Source organism: Cotesia glomerata, unplaced genomic scaffold (assembly GCF_020080835.1).
Source record: "Cotesia glomerata isolate CgM1 unplaced genomic scaffold, MPM_Cglom_v2.3 scaffold_33, whole genome shotgun sequence".
In the NCBI taxonomy this organism is placed as follows: Eukaryota; Metazoa; Arthropoda; class Insecta; order Hymenoptera; family Braconidae; genus Cotesia; species Cotesia glomerata.
Window position 1 is genome coordinate 1 of NW_025403884.1, and position 16,066 is coordinate 16,066.

The window sequence follows — 16,066 nt, forward strand, 5'->3', positions numbered from 1 at the left end:
TGTCAGTGATAACACGATTTAATTTAGATCTGTCAGACGAGCAGCTACCAGCGCGAACACCACGTCGGCGGCCAAGATTTGATTTCGTTTGATCCCAATCTCTCAGTGCAAAGCTTCCTCTCATTTGAACTCGACTTGAACCATTTATCGAGGGTCTTCTTATCGTTTTAACCGGAGTAGCTTTCTTTTCAAGGCTACGTCGTTGGAATGATGTCGGTGATACGGTTATTTTTTCACGAGTGTTAGAAGTACTGGTGTTTGTTGGTGGTGAATAAGATGTCGTTGGAGAATTAACATTTCTTATTTTAGAGACTTCTGAGCGACGTGAATTGCCAGGCCAACGACGTACTCTGTCATTTAGCAGCGGTTGCTGTTGCGATTGCTCTTGATTTATTGGATTATTCTCGTCAGTTGGACCATTTACGTCGCACCGTCTGTCTTCTGAGCGCGTACGACGTTTCGAATTAGGCGCTTCTGGCACGGAACAAATAGAATCGTCAGCTTCGTCTAACGTAGAACTGTGTCTACGTTTATTATAACTTATTTCTTTAGTTCTTCGCGTTGAACCCGGTCTAAGCGGTATTTCACGACGTCGCTTTAATCTAGAAGAGTCCAATGAAGCTGGAGGTAACATCTTTTGATCGTCTGAGCTAGATGTTGATGTTGCTGGCATCAATTGAGGCGATTGTTGAGCTGAATTTATTTCATTTTCAACTTTGTCGTCATTATTTACACTGGTGGATAAATCAGGTGGTTGTTTTTCGAGACTCGGACTAGGAATTGGATTGTCGAGCTGGTCTTTTTTGCAGTCAGCTTCAGTAGAATTGATTTCTGCTATTGGCGTTGGGCTTGAAATTAAATCTGCTAAATTAGAGTTGACTGAGCGACTTAGTTTAGATCCATTGCCGTTAAATGAATCCCAAGAGCCAAAAAATGCATTTCCTCTTGTCAACTGATAATCTTGACTGTCAGTATTTTCTACTTCATGCTTGTCAGATATTTTTTCTTCTGTAACAGTAGTTTCAATTGAAGAATCATTAACAGTTGATTCACTTACACGATCGTTGATACTTTGAGTACTTTTTGATGCAACATCAGTATTTTCTTCAACAGATTCATTTTCATCAACAGTATTTTCACCAGATGAAATCTGGCTATCATCACTACTTATGTCAGAAGAAGATATTTCAGCAACTTGAATATTCTCCATAATTGTACTTTCTTTAACACTTGATTCACTTAATATAGTATCATTATTATCGTTATCATATCTACTATTGTCAACAAACGATTCACGATTATTATCACTATTTTCTTGGAAACTATAATCGCTAGGTAAACTTTCATTGAGTCCAAATGAAGAAGATGAAGGACTTAGAGTTTGATTAAACTCTTCATTTGTAGAATTACTTTGTACGTTTAACGAACTTGCTATAGGATTTGGAGGTTCATTAACATTTGCCATCGGAGGGTGGGTTTTGTTGATGTCAATGTTGTTGAAATTCGGGTTACACGGATGAGGCGGTACAGGTGTTGGTATCATCTTTGGAGCTGAAGGTACAGGCTCTTTTTGGCGACGGTTCATCAGGACTTCACAGCGCGATGGTCCAGGAGGATCTATCATCAATGTAACGACACTTGTATTATCAGCTCGCAGACGTGTTGATGACCATCTTTCAAGAGCCCGATCAACTAAACTTTTGGAAGGATTTATCCACATCTGTGATTCTCCCTGCATTAAATAAATATTTATTATTATTTTTAAATTAAAAAATAAATAAGGAATTTAAAAAAAAAAAAAAAATTAATTAAATACCTGAAAAAGATTTCCGGTTTGTTGTGAAGCAATAAAATGTTTTTCATTGTGTCTTTCAGCAGCTTGAACGATTGCCACAGCGGCTTGAGGTGTCAGCATATTCCAAAGACCATCAGTGCCAAAGATAAGACACCTATATGATTTAACATCTACTTTAATAACTTTGACATCAGGCTCAGGAGAGACAACAAAAGTATCTAATTCTGAATTGTAGCTCCATAAATCACCTGGAAAATTTTTATCACCAGTTAAATAAATTATTATTATTATTATTATAAAAATAATTTATTACTTAAATATAATTACCTAGAGATCGCGCAACAGCTAAAAATGGAATTTCATCAATATGAGTAGATCTTCGTACGGGTCCTTTGTGACCAATTCTAGGCCTATTCCATACGACCCTCGGTACACCTGATTTACTGATGACTTTTCCACCAGACTCTTGAATTCTTGTCATCTCTGGTCCGCTCTCCGGTTTATGATCTTTTGTAAGTGGTTTCGCTTTCCACTGAGGATCATCTTCGTTCTGATAGCCCAGGATTATTCCAGAATCTCCAACATGTCCTATATAAATTTTTCCTTTGCGTATAAAAGCTATACTGGCAGTTGTACCAGCTGTTGACGGTAATCCTGAGGCAGTTCTCGGCCACTTATCTGTCATAAAAAGAATAATTAACGTTAATTGAAAGCTGCGACATGTTTTTTTTTTTTTTTTTTATTTTTTATTTTTATTTATTGATGTAATTAATGAAAAAATTTATTTTAAATTCATAAAATTTGCATAATTTATCAGGATTTAATTACAATCAATCAATGTATATTTTGTATATAACAAATATAAATAATAAACAATAAATATTGATATTTTAGGTTAGTACAACACGTTACATAACCTAGATTGTAAAGTGAATATCAAAGTGGGGGAAATACGCGGGACAATGATGCACACACAATGGCACGAGATTACTTTTACAATGACAAATATTCACATGGACGATCCGGACAAGAAACATTAAATAAATTTAAATAAATTAAAAGAGTAAAAAAAAAAAAATATATATATACAAACCTAATTCTCGCCACATAGCATAATGTGTATTAACATATCCATCTCTAATAGCTCGTAGGACGTCCTCATCCTTGTCACTCCAAAAGTTTTTTTGTTTGACAATAATATCCATCAAGTGATCTTTGGCAAATTTAGCAGCTTCGCCTCCTCCGTGGCCATCAAAAATACCAAAAAATGCGTACTCCAGGTCTTTATCATCAGAAGTTTGTTGGTATGCCACACTGAACATGTCCTCCATATATTTACGACCGCCCTGGTTACAGTGCCCGGTAACCCGGAGATTAACCTTGATGCTTAACGGCATTATGAATCACCTCTCACACAGCACACTGATATTTGTTATTATTTTAAGTATATTAACACTCCGTACACGATACCGAGTGGTATCAATCACTAAAATATTATTGTATCTATTATTATGATTGTTATTATTATTATTATTATTATTATTATTATCAGTATCTACAATATAGATACGAAGCCAAGTCTAACGTTTAGAGTTTCTGTTTCTGATGATGGCCTGGCCTGGGTTATGACCACGTATTTGTAACACAGAACACACAGACTGCAGCGGAAACCTCGCGTATTAACTTTACTGCCAATAAAATGGTGGTGGGGTCGCTGCTGCTGCTGCTGCTGCTGATGTTCCTTCTCTTGCTAATGATTCCTAAGAGCCATGACAGTGTATAGTTAGTATATGTACATAAATAATTCAACTTACACATTTATAATGAATCCACCTTTATACTCACTACATTATACATTCTATTCCCCTCCATAAGCATGTCTGACTCTCCAACACTTATAAGTACACCATACATACATGTGTAAAGAAGAATTCGACTTGCGCGCAAGAGAGCCAAATGGGAAAACACGATGAGTAGGTACTGACTGGCGACTGTTGCTCTTTTTACCCTCACAGCTGTCTCTGTCTATCTCGTACGTCGCCGTCAATCCTTTGATACAGCGGCGGAAACTTTTATATCCTCAGCCTATCACGTTGCTTGACTGATTCCGCGGGCCTGTAGTAGTGAGTAAGTGGGATGGATAACGTAGAAGCTAATATAAAACCCCGATGGCCAGAACCTTCCGTTATATCTGTTGGTGTGTGTATGTATTTATATATATAGTTAGTACGACCTCCCAGGCTCTTGCGTTTGGCTGTGTTGGTCGACCTACTCGTCTGCGCAATGGCCCGCACGCAGAGCGACGTTGTCATACTTACAATTAGCTTACTTGCCACTTGCCTTTCTTTATTCTTGTATTGGTTTGATTTTCTTTACTCCACTCGCGGTTCAATTCGAATTATTTTTCCGTTATCGCTCATTTTTTTATCACCAACAATCGTTAAATTTTTAATTCACTGATAACAAATTTTTTATTTTTTAAATTTAATTTTTAAGAATATTCAATTTTTTTTTCTTAATTATTTATTTTTATAATTTACCTTGAAGAATATTACGTCTATCTAAAAGTCGTGGGTTCGCACCCGAGTTAGGGTTTAATTTTTTTTTCTTTCTATAAAATAAAATTTAAATTAAGTTTAAATTAATATAAATATTTTAATTAAAAAATAAAGTATTTAATTATTTATTTATTTATTTATAGACCTTCAAGATGTACAGTTTGATCGATGATGATCCAATGTCAATATATGGAACCTTTGAAGTTGAAATATTTGTTTATGAATATTTGAAAACAATTTTAATAGCTAATTACTTGCGCGAAAAAAAATCCATAAAAATCAGGACGTAGTTTCAAGTTGAACAAAAATAGGTCAGCATATGGAGGACATTAAAAGAGGATAAATAAAAAAATGATGGTGTTTAAGCGTGATATCTTTGTATATACGAAGCGCTGAATCATGAACATCAGGTATGTGCAGGAGATAATTTAAAAAAATAAAGCGTGTTTAGACTTGTGGTTTTTCCGGCGCGGGATTTCTTGGGTTTAACTTGAGAATTTCAACGAGCATTAACCGTCACTCTTCTTACGACTTGGCAACATCGCAGTCACCGTTCGAAATACTCTTGCGCGAGGGGAAGAGAAGAGGAAATATGACTTTCGCCGTGGGTCCAATATTACCGCCCATATACGACAGCCAGCTAAATTTTATATTTAAAAATATTACTGAAGAATATAAAAATTCATATAAAATATTTAATTATAAACTTTTTATAAAATTAATTTTTTTTTTTTCTTTTTTTTTTTTATTTCAGATCTACGATCTTATTTTACATAACTGTTCTGTTGGATAAAAAATAAACAAAGGTCACTACAACTCAACTTACAATACATATGAGAGATTTAAATACCAGCAGTCGCGCTAATGTAGGAATTGATAAAGATATATCCAACATATCCATGAAAGGTTGCGTCATCATTCAACAAGATGGCAGTTTTAAATTAAACATTAAATAATTTTTCGATTTTTAATGTTTTAATGTAAATCTAGGATTATCCAGCAAGACCTAAACGTAATTGATGTGTAACTATTTATTTTATTTATTTATTTATTAATTTGATATGTAAGGGTATATAGAATCTCTACACATTGACATTGCGACTGAACTATTGACTTTTGGATTGTATTGCAGAATTACACACACTTACATATCATGCAGCGTAAGTTTTCTGTGTTGAAAATTTACGATATGAAGAATGACTACCTTGCTTGTAAAAGTAACTGAACAACATGAAACAAGTATGTACAGGATAAAACTTGTCGAGTTAAAAAGAATTCTTTGCTCTGACACATCAAATTTTTATTGCTTGTCTTTTTTAAATTTGTTTAGTATCTGTTCTATGTTCGTTGATAATATGCGCGCGCATTTATGTCAGATCTGGAGCGCAATAGTTTTTTTTTTATTTTATTTATTTTTTATGAATTTATCTTGGTTAGATGTGAAAACTTACTTGAAAGCTGTTAATTAGATAATTTAATATTTTTAAAATATTTATTAATTTTTTAAGAAAAATAATCGAGAGTAATTGATATTGATGATGGATATTTATCTCAGAATGCAAGAGAATATGTTTCTCTGTTAATGAAATTTGAGATAGAATTTGTAATAATTGATCCAGCGCTTTTTTTGTGTTATGTAGTATTATTGTTATTATTATTATACGTTAGTCATTTGTTTCAACAATACCAACTGAGATACACAGTGGAAGTACTGCTGGTAAAGTAAATCCGTTCTAAAGCGCGCTCGCTTACTTTACCTTTGTTTATATTTTCAAAATAATTCATCTTGATAGAAAATAATTAAGTATAAGTAATTAAGGTTATAAATTAACAATACAATCATGTTTTGATTAATTGATATTGAACAATAATGATGTTCTTGTTATTTTCTTAGATTTTTGCGAAAAATGTCAGATTACTACGTTGTAAAATTTCAAGTAAATAAAGATCCATGGGATGTAGCACCTAAACTGTGGCTAACTCGGAATAATGGCGACGATGATGATGAAAGTGACGATGATGATGATTATGATCAATGTTGGTGGCCTAATAATTATCAATGGTACAAAAAATCAAATCAAATCATTTTTAATGGCAGTACTAAAGGCTGGAAATTGTGTGACATTGTCGAAGTTGATAATTTTCAATATGGTTAGAAAAATTCTTAAAATTTTTTTCCAACTAATTCTAAGATTGTTTCTTAACATAAAAATTTATATTTCTTAGGTAGTTTAGAAGAAGCTGAAGTTAGAGCTGATACATTAAACCGTCGAGATTTGGAAGATAGTAAGTTTAAAATTTATTTTTTATATTAACTGATTTTATGTTGATTTTATGCTGTATATTACAGAACGGTTCAATGAGTTGAAGGAACAAGTCGCAATTATGGGGAATAAAAATAGGATTATAGATTGTAATTGTAATTGTAATTCCTATGTGATACCTAAAAAGCTCAATGAGATACTTAGTCATTCTGAGAAGATAAAAGCCATGCTTGTGAAAATTAAACAACAAGCTGACGCTAAAATAGTAAAACCGACTTTAGAAAAGCTTTTGCCGATTAAAAGCTACAAAGATTTAAAAACATTTGAAACAAAGTTTCTAGAAGAAGATTGGATATCTCCAGCACTGGTAACTAACTCTTCAACGTTTGATAATATTTAAGATACTATTAATTGTTGATATAAAATTTCTCTCAATTTATTTTACAGAAAGAACTCATCGGAATTTTAACTGATGGCGAAAAAATTCATGAAAGTGTCTTTAGAATCCTTGAAACTATTTTTTCTCGTGAGTTAGCAGCTCAGTGTACTTGGGACGGAAATAATGGACTGAAAATCAAAGATTTATTAGTAATTAAGAAAATAGAAGGTAGTATTATCATTATCACATTAAATTATAATTAGACTAGTATCCTTAATTAATGTAATAATTTTTTAGTAACTTTGAGAGGCATTGCTCCTGAGTATAATGGATTATTTCAACAAGATGTTATTACTTGGTTTGAAAAGAACAGAAACTCAACTCTGTTACCTGATTAAATTAATAGTTACATGCCAAATATTTTATACTTAAGTATTTTTATACTCAGATACTAATTTTATTACTATTAATAATTTTAAGAGACATTATAAGTTTGGTTACCATCATTAAAAAGAATTTATATTCATAAATTCCATGGTTTGTTATTTTTATTTTCTAATAAGTACAAGTCTTGTTTAAAGATTCTGCTAAATCATAATGTTCTTTATATATTAAATACTGATCTTTTATCCATTGACGAATGTCCAATAATCGGTTTCTTAGTATTTCCATATTTATATCTTCGTCTTCGTTAACCTTGGAGTCTAAAAAAAAAAAAAAAAAAAAAAATAGATTAAGTTAATGATTAAATATTAAAACAAAAATTTATATGTTACCAGGTCGAACAAATCCAGAAATATGAGGAAATTCTAAAGGTTTCACAGTCTTGACATTATTAACTCTCGATGGGCAAATTAAATTCTTAGGCCACGTTAGAAGTCTCTGATGCTCTTCTTCCATCTTCTGAATATAATTAATCATCGCCGAGTTCAAGCGTTGCTGCTCTTGCTTAAAATGATAATGACTTTGTATAAGTTTTTTCTCTAAATTCTGACTACTGCTTGAAATATTTTTTGGATATTTTTTTTTCGGTGATGAGTATCCTTCATGATCACTAACAGTTTGTCTAACATCAGTCTTTTTTCTAGACTTTTTAACAATAAATTTATGACTAAAACTCTTGATATACTCTGAACTAGAGTCATTGATTTCAGACTTTGAAATAATAAATTCATGATCACTCACTGATTGTCTTGAATCAGAACTTTTTTTATTATTTTTAACACTTGACTTATGACTAGAAATTTTAGTTGATTCAGAAATATAATCATCACTTCCAGTCGTTGTTGGTACCGTAAATTTATTATCACTAACGGTTTGAATTGTTTCAGAAATTTTCTGAGACTTTTCAAGACTAGAATTATGACTAGAACGTTTAGTATTACTACTTTTATACTTAGAACTACTTGATTTTTCTTCAGTCTTTTTACTTTCATCATTACGAAAATTATTTTCGATTAATTCTAAACTTGACAATTTATTTTCATCTTTATCTTCAACAATTTCAGACAGCTTAACACTTTCTGAAGATAATTTCTTTTCAATTTCAACTTCACTCAGTATCTTTTCAGAAACTTTTCCAGATGCAATACTCTCCATGCTTTTATTACTACTAGAATTATTCAAACTACTAGGTTTTTTTTCTACACTTTCAGACACACTGGTACTCTTCTTGACTTTAATAGACCGAGATTCAGATGCATCTGAATCAATACTTTCAAAAGATTCAGAGTATTTATCAGTTAAAATTTCATCAGAATCATTTTTGCCAACATCTTCAGCACTAATCACTCCATCATCCAGATTAAAATGACCATTGAAAGACTTATCAGTGACTTCCTGAATAGTTTCGCTGACATCTTCAATAATTTCACTTATCTCTTCTCTGCTTGATGAATCTTCAACGTCTTTAGCATCACCCTCCTTGACTGATTTAACAGCATCCTCAGAGTTTTTATCACTGGATTGTCTAGATCTTGCTTTCGGCGTGTCATCAACAACTCTGACAGCAACATGTTCACTCTCATCCGAATTAGATTCAATATACTCCTCATAAGGATTCGGTAACTTAATATTTAATGTCGGGCGTAACACTTTACCTTCATCGCTACTTTTTGAACTGTCACTAGAAATTTTTTTGTGCTTGTACTTTTTATCAATTTCTTTTAAGCGATTCAATGCAGCTTTTGCTTTTGACTCCATATTTTTATTTCTGATTTTTTAATATTTTAATTAAAATTAAACATTTGTATATATTTATATCTCCATAGCAACCATCAGTGGTTCAATAAAAAACATCTGTAACATAAATAAATATATGCCCTCATTTTCATCCAAGTTGTAAGATAGACAATTAAAAAAATTTTTAAATTAAAAAAAAATTTAGAAAACAAATAAATAAAAAGAATAAAAAATAATATAAAAAGTTTACCGCGTGAATAATTTTTAGTAATTATATCATTATGTCGGCAGCTGTCATATCAGTAAGTAATAAAATAGTTTCCATTCCACAAGTGTTAGTAACCAAGTTGTCCGCTAGTGGAATATTGTCTCGACTTGCAGTGAATGTTTTAAGCGTGGTTGGCGTTGATTGGTTCCCGGAGACGAACCAATGGGCGTTCTCCATCTGTCTACCCCGTCAGTCAGTACTTTACCAACCACAACTCGCCTCTTGGCATTATCCAGTAACAAGTCTCTACGTTATAGTATACGTATTAGTTGTATGCTATTGAGCTGAAGATATAAAAACACATCGTTCAGTCGTCACTCGTTCTTGTACCTCATAAGGCGATAATTTATAAGAATTACACGTAAAATGCGAGCTCTCGTTTCTGTACTGGCAATTGCCGTAATTGCCACCGTGTCCGCTGAAGTTTTCTTCGAAGAAAGATTTTCAGATGGTGAGTAATATTTATTTTAAAAAATTACTTTCAAAAAGCCGGTTTTTTAATTATTATTGTTATTCTTTTTATTTTAATTGGAATCATTATCATTAATGGATACTTTCTTTATATCCTGATATTTTTTTAACAAGCTTGTCAAGTTTATTTCCCATACATTAACCACACCCTTCAATATTTTAAAAAATTCGCTTCAATATTTAAAAATTTGAATGATATTTTATGTAAACAATTGCAGTAATTTAATTTTAATTGTTATCATTTCGTTTTTATAAAAATTACTGGTGAAAAAAAATCAAAAGATTGACCCTAGTAACCGGCAAGATTGTTATTCTTAGTTTTTTTATTGATACTTAAAATATTTATTATTTAATTAGGATAAATACAATGAATTTTACTATTTAAAAAAACAAATTTTTTTTTAATCATAGGATAAAAGATGTACGTGACGTATAATGACATTTTTATATCTTTTGTCATTTTATTAGCAATAGTCTGGAAATCAAAACCGGGTTTTAAATACTGTTTTCAATAACACGACAGTAAGGGCTATTCACATCAACGTTTTGCCACGACAGAGGCGATCCCTTCTTCTTTAGAACCCCCACTTAGAACCCCGGATCGCTTTTTCAACCGGAAGCTTTAAACCCCTTGATTCTTGAACGATTTCTTTCCCTCTGAGTCACTGCTCGTGAAACATGACTCTGTAACCACGTGGCAAAATCAATTTCGCAATTCTTAAACCATCGGCTTTTTAAATTTCAAAATAATTTAAAATAATAACTCTATTAAAGTTAAACTTTATTAATAATGGAGTATTTAATTGTTTGCACAAATAGATTCATGGGAAAAGAACTGGGTATACTCAGAGCATCCCGGCAAAGAATTCGGAAAGTTCAAGCGGACTGCTGGAAAATTCTACCACGAAGAATTACAAGACACAGGTAATTTTTTTTCTTTGTTAATAAATTAATTTTACAAAAATTAAAATTTGCATGTGAAGCTTATTTGCTTGATGTTATAAAAAATAATCCGAGCCTAGAGTCACATGCCATTCAACATGGATGGTAGGTGCTACAGGATCTCGGAGATCATATTAGGTCTGGCTTATGCCCTGAGCTTGTAATTATACATTCATCAGGTACCTTGTGCAGGCACAGCTGTATTTTAGTCTTTAAAAATTTTTAATTATAAAAAAAAGACTTGTTACTGAATTTTTTTTATCTAATTTATAGGTATCCAAACAACTGAAGATGCTAGGTTTTACGCTCTCAGCAAAAAGTTCAAGCCATTCACGAATAAGGACAAGCCATTGGTTGTCCAATTCACCGTCAAGCATGAACAGATGATCGATTGCGGTGGTGGCTACGTGAAAGTATTCGACTGTTCATTGGACCAGAAGGACATGCACGGAGAGACACCATACCTTCTTATGTTTGGACCTGACATTTGTGGACCTGGAACCAAGAAAGTTCACGTAATCTTTAACTACAAGGGAAAGAATCTGTTGATTAAGAAAGACATTCGTTGCAAGGACGACGTGTACACTCACTTGTACACTTTGATTGTCAAACCAGACAACACTTACGAGGTAAAAAAATATGAAATTTTTTTTTTTTTTTAATTATAAAAATCGAGCCCAGAGTCTCATGTTCTTTTGATTTGGTAAAGTACAAGTGCTGAGGGTACTCGAAAAGCAAAGATTGTCTCGTTTGAATTAACTAATGTGAAATTTTTATCGTAATTACACGGATAAAGCGAAGGCCAATATTACCATTATTCATTTGTTATGTACTTTATCTTTAATTACTGCTTGTTGATAAGAAATGAAAAATGATTAATGGATCAGCTTGTAAATAATTTTAAATAATTTTATGCAGGTTCTTATCGACAATGAAAAGGTTGAGTCTGGAGAACTTGAAGCCGACTGGGACTTTTTGCCACCCAAGAAAATCAAGGACCCGAATGAGAAGAAACCCGAAGACTGGGATGACCGTGCTACCATTCCCGACCCAGAAGACACCAAACCCGAAGACTGGGACAAGCCTGAGACTATCCCCGACCCTGAGGCCACCAAACCAGAAGACTGGGACGATGAAATGGACGGAGAATGGGAACCACCAATGATCGACAACCCAGACTTCAAAGGTGAATGGAAGCCAAAGCAAATTGACAACCCAGCTTTCAAAGGACCATGGCTCCATCCTGAAATCGACAACCCTGAGTACGTTAAGGACGAAGAACTCTACAAGAAAGACGAAGTCTGCGCCATTGGTTTCGATCTTTGGCAAGTCAAATCTGGAACCATCTTCGACAACGTTCTCATCACTGATGAACCAGAAGCCGCCAGCAAATTTGCCGAAGATGTTTGGAAACCAAACTTTGTAAGTATTTTTTATTATTTGATTAGTTTTTTTTTAAATATATTTATTTTAAATGATGATAAAAGTGATAGCTGATTATAATGAGCGATAGAAAAGCTGGAATTCCTCGTTGCTGATTTTTAATAATTTATAATAATTATTATTATTTTTTTAATTGTCAATATTTATTGATTGTAATTTTTTTGTGTTATTAGGAAGGTGAAAAGAAAATGAAAGAAGCTCAAGATGAGGCTGAAAGAAAATCAATGGAAGCGGAGAAACCAGAAGCCCCAGAAGAGGATGATGATGAAGATGATGATGATGCGGATGACGAAGACAACACCGTACCAGAAGTTGAGGTAATTAGTCAACTTTTTTAGCATTCATTTATTGATTTATTTTATTTTCATGATGATACGCCACTTCTGAATCGCATGAGCGAAATATTTAGTGGAATTCCTCGTTTCTGATTACATTTTTTCATAAATGTTTATTTATATTGTTAATTATTTAAATTATTAATAATGGATTTTTTATTTGTTTTCAGGAGCACGACGAATTGTAAATAAAAAATATGTCGCGCGTAGCATGAGAAGCAGACTGTATTCCAGGAGCTGTTGAGCAAGAAAAAGACACACCAGCTGTTTCCAACACTACACAATCCATTTATAAAATAACTTTAATTAGAAAAAAAAAAAAAAAAAAACTTAGTAATACATTCTCCTCCGATTTTCTTCAGTATAGTCTTCGCTTTCACGTACAATTTCCAGTAAAAAAAAAAAAAAAAAAAAATAAAAAAAAAAAGAATGCCAACGAAATATTTTATACTGATGTGCAGTGAAGAATTTCGGAGGACAACGATGGTAAAGCGAGATGAGAAACATAAAACCTAGTCAACGTTTACTATCTTGCTATCAAGAAATTTTAAGTGTTAAAACTTGAGTTTCGTGTTGTGTCGGTTTTTATACTTTTGTTTACGTACTATTTTTTTCGTTTTTAACCGAGTCGTTACTTAATAATCTATCGGGACTTGAAAAAAATTATTCAGATAATTTTATCGGTGTCCTTCCCACCTGCCGCAGCTCCAAAAACTATAATTTGTTCCGTTTTTGTTTGTCAAGTGTTTTTATATTAAAAAGATAAATAATTTGAAATAATGAAAAAAAAAATATATTAATTTAATCGCTATAAATATATTATAAATATTATATATATATATATATATTATAAGTATGTAGAATGTCAATCTTCGTACAATTTATAATTTACGATTCGCTAATTAAATCCTTTTATAATTCTGGAAGAGTGATTGAAAAAGTGTACATGAAAAAATGTGATTGATGATTGAATGATTATTGATTAATATAATTGATAATTTCTATTGAATGTGGTGGTAACACCAATAAATAATAACACTCAATAATCATCGTTTCAATAAAAAAAAAACTTTTCTAGATAATAATATGAATTTTTTATATTATTTATTTATTCATTCCTCTCTTTAGTTTTATAATTAATTAAAATCAATCACAAAAATTTCTATTATGAAATAATCTTTATTACAATATTAATAAATTACTAAAAAACAAAAACAATTATTAAGATTAATATAAAAGTCTTATGGAAAACAACTTTGGCCTAAAGGAAAGTAATTCTAAGGTACAGAGCTAGTACAGAGAGCTTCATGAGCACCAAGTTGTTGAGTTAGCCACTGCAAGCCTTGAATTGCAGTATTTGCGTCTAGCAACGGCGACGCGCCTTGAATATGCCAAACTCGACCACAACATAGCTTTTGTAGAGAAAGAATGTCTGTTAATTCTTCAACACTGGTACATCCTTCAACATCCTGAAAAAAATATTTAAAATTTATAATCAAAAACTTATAAATTAAAATTTAAGATGGTCTACCTGTTTGTTAGCAAAAATAAGGAACAACGCGTCTTTCAATTCCTTTTTGCTGACAATTTTAGACAATTCCTTTTGAGCTTCTTCGAATCTCGATCTGTCACTTGAGTCAACAACAAAAATCACTGCCTGGGCTTCATGATAATAATGTTTCCAGAGTGGCCGAAATTTATGTTGACCTCCAACATCCCAAAAGGTCACCACCAAGTTTTCATACTCGAGACTCTCGACGTTGAAACCAATCGTAGGAATTGGTGGGCTTGACAGAGTCAATCCTCTCATTGCAGAGAGGATGCTCGTCTTTCCTGAACCATCTAGGCCCAATATAACAACTCTCATATCAATTTTCGTTCCAATATGAACTCTATTATCCTAAAAAAAAAATTGAACGATAAATTAACAATGTCAATAATTATTTTCTTGATAATATTTACAAACCCTGCTAAATATAATTGGTATCGAAGATTCAGGGGTAAGAAAATCCGGGCCAAGTTGATTGTAATTTTGTTGCTGCTGCTCCAAAGAAGCCAGTACATTTTTAACTTTCTCAGCTCCACTCAACAATTTCCAATCTTCTGAATCAAGAATACTCTCGCATTGAATACAAACATCAGCGACTTGGGACCTTGTAGTGGTTAAATCTTTTTGTTGTTGTCTCAGAGCACACAATCTCCCTCTTGTCTCTTTGTCAACGCAATTAAGCGCTACTTTCTCCTGGTCAGCCAATTGAGTTCTCAGTTCTTCAAAGTGTTGACGAACTTTATGCCTGGCATCATCAATAGCCCAGCCCTCCAACTCTTGAATGACTATTTCTATTTTATGAGCAGTATCCCGCATGTTTTCCATGAACTGCGTCATCCTCTGCAAAGCCGAGACAATAGACTTTCTCACGTTCTCAGCTTCTATTTCAAGCAACGCGGGCTTGTGTGCGCTGTGACGACCGTAGTCTTTGCACAAGTAACACATAAGAGCATTATGACAGCCCTCTTGAACACAAGTAAACTCAGCGATGTGTGTTGTGTGTATCGGACACTTTGGTTTCTCTTTTGGCTTCTCGGACAGCGGGACTCGTCTATGCTTCCCTAGTGTTTTTGACGAGTGCGTGAGAATATCACATGCCTCGCACAAGTGTGAGGAACAAATGGTGCAGTAAAGAACCGCCAAATGAGACTCATCTTCATCACAGGACTGGGTGGATTGCAGACGTTCTTTTTCTAAAATTATAGACTTTTCAGCGTTTGATTGCTCCAATCGTTCGAGCAGTTCAATCAGCGCAAAGTTTTTCTTCAGACTGTAAACTCCTTCATGAGTGACTGCTGTTGGTTGCCTGTCAAATGGACACAGCAGGAATGATAGGTCCAGCATACATGACTGGAGTCTCAAAAGACAAGTGTGACAAACTGTGTGACCGCACTGAAGAAGCCGAGGTACTTTTCCACCCTCTACTGAAAATACTTCTTCGCAAACTCGACATTCTAATACCTAGTGACATACATATATATATATATATTAATTAACTTATTGTTAGTTTATAAATAATTAATAAAAAAAAAAAAAAGTAAACTCACATTGGCTTTAGTGCTTGTTTTTAAAGGTATTTTAAATAAATCACAAATTCGTTTATTATCTTCTGTCATACTCTAAATTACCAGTATTATTGAAAAAGTAAATAAGTATTCAATTTAATTTATAAGAAAAATGTACTTTTTTTAATCTACGCAAAGATTTTACTGATTTTTAACTGGATAATAAACTAAAAGATGGCGCAGCTTTTTGTTTTTGTTCTTTAAAATGAGATTTCACTGCTCTGGTGTGAGAATATTCAACTAAATTCCATTGTAGAAATTATTGCTTTGAATAATAATAATAACAACAGTATTTTAAGAGAATAAGTTAAATACT

General features: G+C 32.7%; 5 protein-coding genes across 8 annotated transcripts; 2 read left to right on the forward strand and 3 right to left on the reverse strand.

Moving 5' to 3' along the window:
• Positions 1–4: 4 nt before the first annotated feature.
• LOC123274413 (uncharacterized protein DDB_G0292186) lies at positions 5–5,252 on the reverse strand (the record flags this gene model as incomplete). Its single annotated transcript, XM_044742022.1, has 7 exons — positions 5,180–5,252; positions 4,336–4,406; positions 3,641–4,251; positions 2,889–3,555; positions 2,123–2,473; positions 1,817–2,043; positions 5–1,732 (listed from the first exon to the last, which is right to left on the reverse strand). Coding segments are annotated over exons 4-7 (2,610 nt in total), but the record flags the coding sequence as incomplete, so codon positions are not given.
• Positions 5,253–5,496: 244 nt separating this feature from the next.
• Positions 5,497–7,469, forward strand: LOC123274398. Of its 4 annotated transcripts, XM_044741995.1 has the most exons (7): positions 5,497–5,592; positions 6,022–6,070; positions 6,248–6,504; positions 6,580–6,639; positions 6,704–6,984; positions 7,065–7,224; positions 7,294–7,469. In XM_044741995.1, the coding sequence occupies exons 3-7, from the start codon at positions 6,261–6,263 to the stop codon at positions 7,392–7,394; spliced, it is 846 nt and encodes a 281-aa protein (XP_044597930.1). In that variant the 5' UTR covers positions 5,497–5,592; positions 6,022–6,070; positions 6,248–6,260; the 3' UTR covers positions 7,395–7,469. The 4 variants fall into 4 exon arrangements, with proteins under 4 accessions (XP_044597930.1, XP_044597929.1, XP_044597932.1 ...); XM_044741994.1 differs by lacking the exon at positions 6,022–6,070 and having other exon boundaries at positions 5,503–5,592; XM_044741997.1 differs by lacking the exons at positions 5,497–5,592; positions 6,022–6,070 and adding an exon at positions 6,081–6,163.
• Positions 7,470–7,526: 57 nt separating this feature from the next.
• On the reverse strand, positions 7,527–9,535 carry LOC123274396 (muscle M-line assembly protein unc-89-like). Its single transcript, XM_044741992.1, has 3 exons — positions 9,428–9,535; positions 7,773–9,294; positions 7,527–7,700 (listed from the first exon to the last, which is right to left on the reverse strand). Exons 2-3 carry the CDS (start codon positions 9,196–9,198, stop codon positions 7,552–7,554), a joined length of 1,575 nt encoding a protein of 524 aa, XP_044597927.1. The 5' UTR covers positions 9,199–9,294; positions 9,428–9,535; the 3' UTR covers positions 7,527–7,551.
• Positions 9,536–9,670: 135 nt separating this feature from the next.
• Positions 9,671–13,051, forward strand: LOC123274397 (calreticulin). The gene is made up of 6 exons (XM_044741993.1): positions 9,671–9,896; positions 10,736–10,840; positions 11,132–11,487; positions 11,777–12,280; positions 12,475–12,618; positions 12,807–13,051. Exons 1-6 carry the CDS (start codon positions 9,812–9,814, stop codon positions 12,822–12,824), a joined length of 1,212 nt encoding a protein of 403 aa, XP_044597928.1. The 5' UTR covers positions 9,671–9,811; the 3' UTR covers positions 12,825–13,051.
• Positions 13,052–13,795: 744 nt separating this feature from the next.
• LOC123274401 (E3 ubiquitin-protein ligase TRIM23-like) lies at positions 13,796–16,054 on the reverse strand. Its single transcript, XM_044742003.1, has 4 exons — positions 15,733–16,054; positions 14,603–15,646; positions 14,168–14,536; positions 13,796–14,105 (listed from the first exon to the last, which is right to left on the reverse strand). Exons 1-4 carry the CDS (start codon positions 15,799–15,801, stop codon positions 13,914–13,916), a joined length of 1,674 nt encoding a protein of 557 aa, XP_044597938.1. The 5' UTR covers positions 15,802–16,054; the 3' UTR covers positions 13,796–13,913.
• Between the last annotated feature and the right edge of the window lie 12 nt (positions 16,055–16,066).

Coding starts and splice junctions, on each gene's coding strand:
- LOC123274396 (XM_044741992.1), bottom strand. CDS start 9,198: ATGGAGTCAAAAGCAAAAGCTGCATTGAATCGCTTAAAAGAAATTGAT. Junction 7,701..7,772: donor TTCTGGATTTGTTCGACCTG/GTAACATATAAA, acceptor TTTTTTTTTTAG/ACTCCAAGGTTAACGAAGAC.
- LOC123274397 (XM_044741993.1), top strand. CDS start 9,812: ATGCGAGCTCTCGTTTCTGTACTGGCAATTGCCGTAATTGCCACCGTG. Junction 11,488..11,776: donor AACCAGACAACACTTACGAG/GTAAAAAAATAT, acceptor AATTTTATGCAG/GTTCTTATCGACAATGAAAA. Junction 12,281..12,474: donor ATGTTTGGAAACCAAACTTT/GTAAGTATTTTT, acceptor TTGTGTTATTAG/GAAGGTGAAAAGAAAATGAA.
- LOC123274398 (XM_044741995.1), top strand. CDS start 6,261: ATGTCAGATTACTACGTTGTAAAATTTCAAGTAAATAAAGATCCATGG. Junction 6,505..6,579: donor AGTTGATAATTTTCAATATG/GTTAGAAAAATT, acceptor TATATTTCTTAG/GTAGTTTAGAAGAAGCTGAA. Junction 6,640..6,703: donor CCGTCGAGATTTGGAAGATA/GTAAGTTTAAAA, acceptor TGTATATTACAG/AACGGTTCAATGAGTTGAAG.
- LOC123274401 (XM_044742003.1), bottom strand. CDS start 15,801: ATGACAGAAGATAATAAACGAATTTGTGATTTATTTAAAATACCTTTA. Junction 15,647..15,732: donor AAACAAGCACTAAAGCCAAT/GTGAGTTTACTT, acceptor GTATGTCACTAG/GTATTAGAATGTCGAGTTTG. Junction 14,106..14,167: donor TTATTTTTGCTAACAAACAG/GTAGACCATCTT, acceptor TATTTTTTTCAG/GATGTTGAAGGATGTACCAG.